General features: G+C 38.8%; 1 protein-coding gene across 1 annotated transcript in view; it reads right to left on the bottom strand.

The window, feature by feature from the left end:
- The window catches only part of LOC114557935 (synaptotagmin-11), a 22,787-nt gene extending 21,461 nt beyond the window's left edge, over positions 1–1,326 (bottom strand). Inside the window, exon 1 of the mRNA XM_028581668.1 lies at positions 1,028–1,326. Coding sequence (XP_028437469.1) covers positions 1,028–1,061 — 34 coding nt within the window. The 5' untranslated portion in view covers positions 1,062–1,326. The remainder of the gene's footprint in view (positions 1–1,027) is intronic.
- Positions 1,327–2,500: the final 1,174 nt, after the last annotated feature.

The raw sequence follows: 2,500 nt of genomic DNA, 5'->3' as shown, positions 1-2,500 counted from the left end.
TGTGTGTGTGTGTGTGTGTGTGTGTGCGTGCATGCGTGCTCTGCAGCTCAATAACAAATTAATATGTGTACACACAAACCATACGATGAGTCAATACTGTTCAGAGTATTAGTAATAACGTGTATTTCTGTGTACCCTAACGGAGTATTTGGACTGCAGTAAAGGATCTGACAGTAATATCAGCTACGTCAGGGTTTCTGTGTCCCCACAAGACAGTAGTACAGACATGACGTCACCCCCGTACCCACCCCGACGGGCACGCGCACTGATGTTGATGCTGGTGATGATGAGGCCCCGCGAGACTGTGTGTGCGTGCGTCGCAGGCAGGCAGAACGCCCTGTTTGTTTGTTCGGGATCACAGACGATGTCATTTACTCATTCCGATGTGTATTTTCACATTATCACGCTTTAAACACCGCAACGCCATTTTCTACTTCGCCTCCCGCTGTTGTTGACTGAATCCCGAAATGGTTTTTTTGTTGTAATTTAAACAAAAAACTGTTAAAACGGTCGCCCTTTAACACCTTTTCTCTCCAGTCGAGTCACAAACAGTCAGAAAGACGTTAGAAGACGTTAGAAGACGGTTGACGTTCGAATATTTGAATAAATAACCGTTTGTTTTCGTAGATGACACCAACGGTTGTTTTAGCTTAAGGGTGAAGATGACACATCACATTTTAGTCTTAACACACCTGTCATATGATCATATTTGGGACAAAACTGGTATTTTAAACGACTTATTTCGACGTAAAGCAGAAAGGGCCTGGCTCCCTCTCTCTCTCTTTTTTAAATGTCTTCATTTATATTAAACAGACAGGCAGTCAGACCATAAAATAATAAAGGAAACACAAACATCTAGGCTACATCCAGCCACGCAGAGGGATTGTAAGTGACTAACAAATAAACCAGTGTATGGAGATCTTATTTATACGTCTGTGTCGAAGCATACAATACAGTTAGACATGCCAGACAGGGGACATTTGGATTCAGTACGTGGGGAAATAAAAGGCCTGGCTCGGGCTCTTACCGTAGGCGGGTCCCAGCTCGATGATGTCCGCCATTTTGTGGCTTTTGAGGCAGGATGCGGTCCTGACGGAGCGGGGAGAAGAGCGGAGAGAGAGAGAGAGAGATGGAGAGAGATGGAGAGAGGACACCGACTGACTACCGGCCCGCTTTTTATTTCACATCCATAGAGAAGCGACGACGACGAGAGGAAAAGACCGAAAACAAGCCGCCGATCCAGGGTAGGAAAGCCTTCATATGTCCGCTGGCTGGTGTCGCTGCTCTGCTCTGCTCGCTCGGTGCCGTGCGCAGTGACTGATGCTCCTCGCGCTAGGATGCAGGGAGGCTGCGCGCAGGAGCTCGCGATGAGACTGGACAAAGATGGTCTATTGAACCGAAGACTCACTCCGCCATTTTCGCAAATACTGTACTTTTATGCAGGCTTACAATTTCTGAAAAAATGGCATGTAAGAAATGACCAAAATCTGACTGAAAACAGACCCAAAACTGACCTAAAACTGACCTAACACTGACCCAAAACTGACCTAACATAACCCGTTTGTAGTTGGGTTATTTTAAGAGATTAAAACCAAATATCTATATTGTTTGTTATTTATTCTTTATATAACATATCCTATATGAGATTATACCTAAAGGCAGTTCACATATTGTGAAATATATTAATATTCAAACATATTATTTATAATATTCTGATATATCTCCCAAACCTACTTAATTGACTCAACGATAATATATATATATATATATATATATATATATATATATATATATATATATATATATATATATATATATATATATATATATATATATACATACATATTGGTTTGCAGTAGTAGTTGGAAATAATACAAATAAAAGAAGAAGAATCATATAATAATAATAGGATCCTTTGGACAAGAAGCAGAATATTATTAATTTTTTCCATAAAAATGCAACATTAAAGTCCTGTCCTAAAAACCTTAAACTAACCTTAAAACCCCTAAATATAAAGATAGTATTGGCTCCAGTGATTCACACTATTCACAACTTCTTTGGTTCCCGGAAAGGTGAGCAGAGTGAGACATCTCCACGACATCCTCCCACTGGAGTGGTCCTCGCGGGAGTGGAGGCCCCGCCCCCTTTGTTGCGTCACTGTAGTGTTACGTAATAAACAGGAATTGTACTTATAAGCACATTTGCTTGCGATAAAGAATAAAATAAAATGTATAATAAAAAAATAAAATAAATAATTGTACTTATGAGCACCTTTTCAGGCAATAAAGAATAAAATAAATTATATAATAAATAATAATAATGATAATAATTGTACTTATAAGCACCTTTTCTGGCAATAAAGAATAAAACATTTTAAATAATATTAAAATAAAAAATGTTTGTACTTATAAGCACCTTTTCTGGCAATGAAGAATTTAAAAAAATAACATCTTCTATCTATCTCAGCTCGTTCTGCGGTGAGAAAACTTAAAATATATCA

This window comes from Perca flavescens, chromosome 6, assembly GCF_004354835.1.
Source record: "Perca flavescens isolate YP-PL-M2 chromosome 6, PFLA_1.0, whole genome shotgun sequence".
NCBI lineage: Eukaryota > Metazoa > Chordata > Actinopteri > Perciformes > Percidae > Perca > Perca flavescens.
This window is presented reverse-complemented; position numbering and strand designations above follow the sequence as displayed.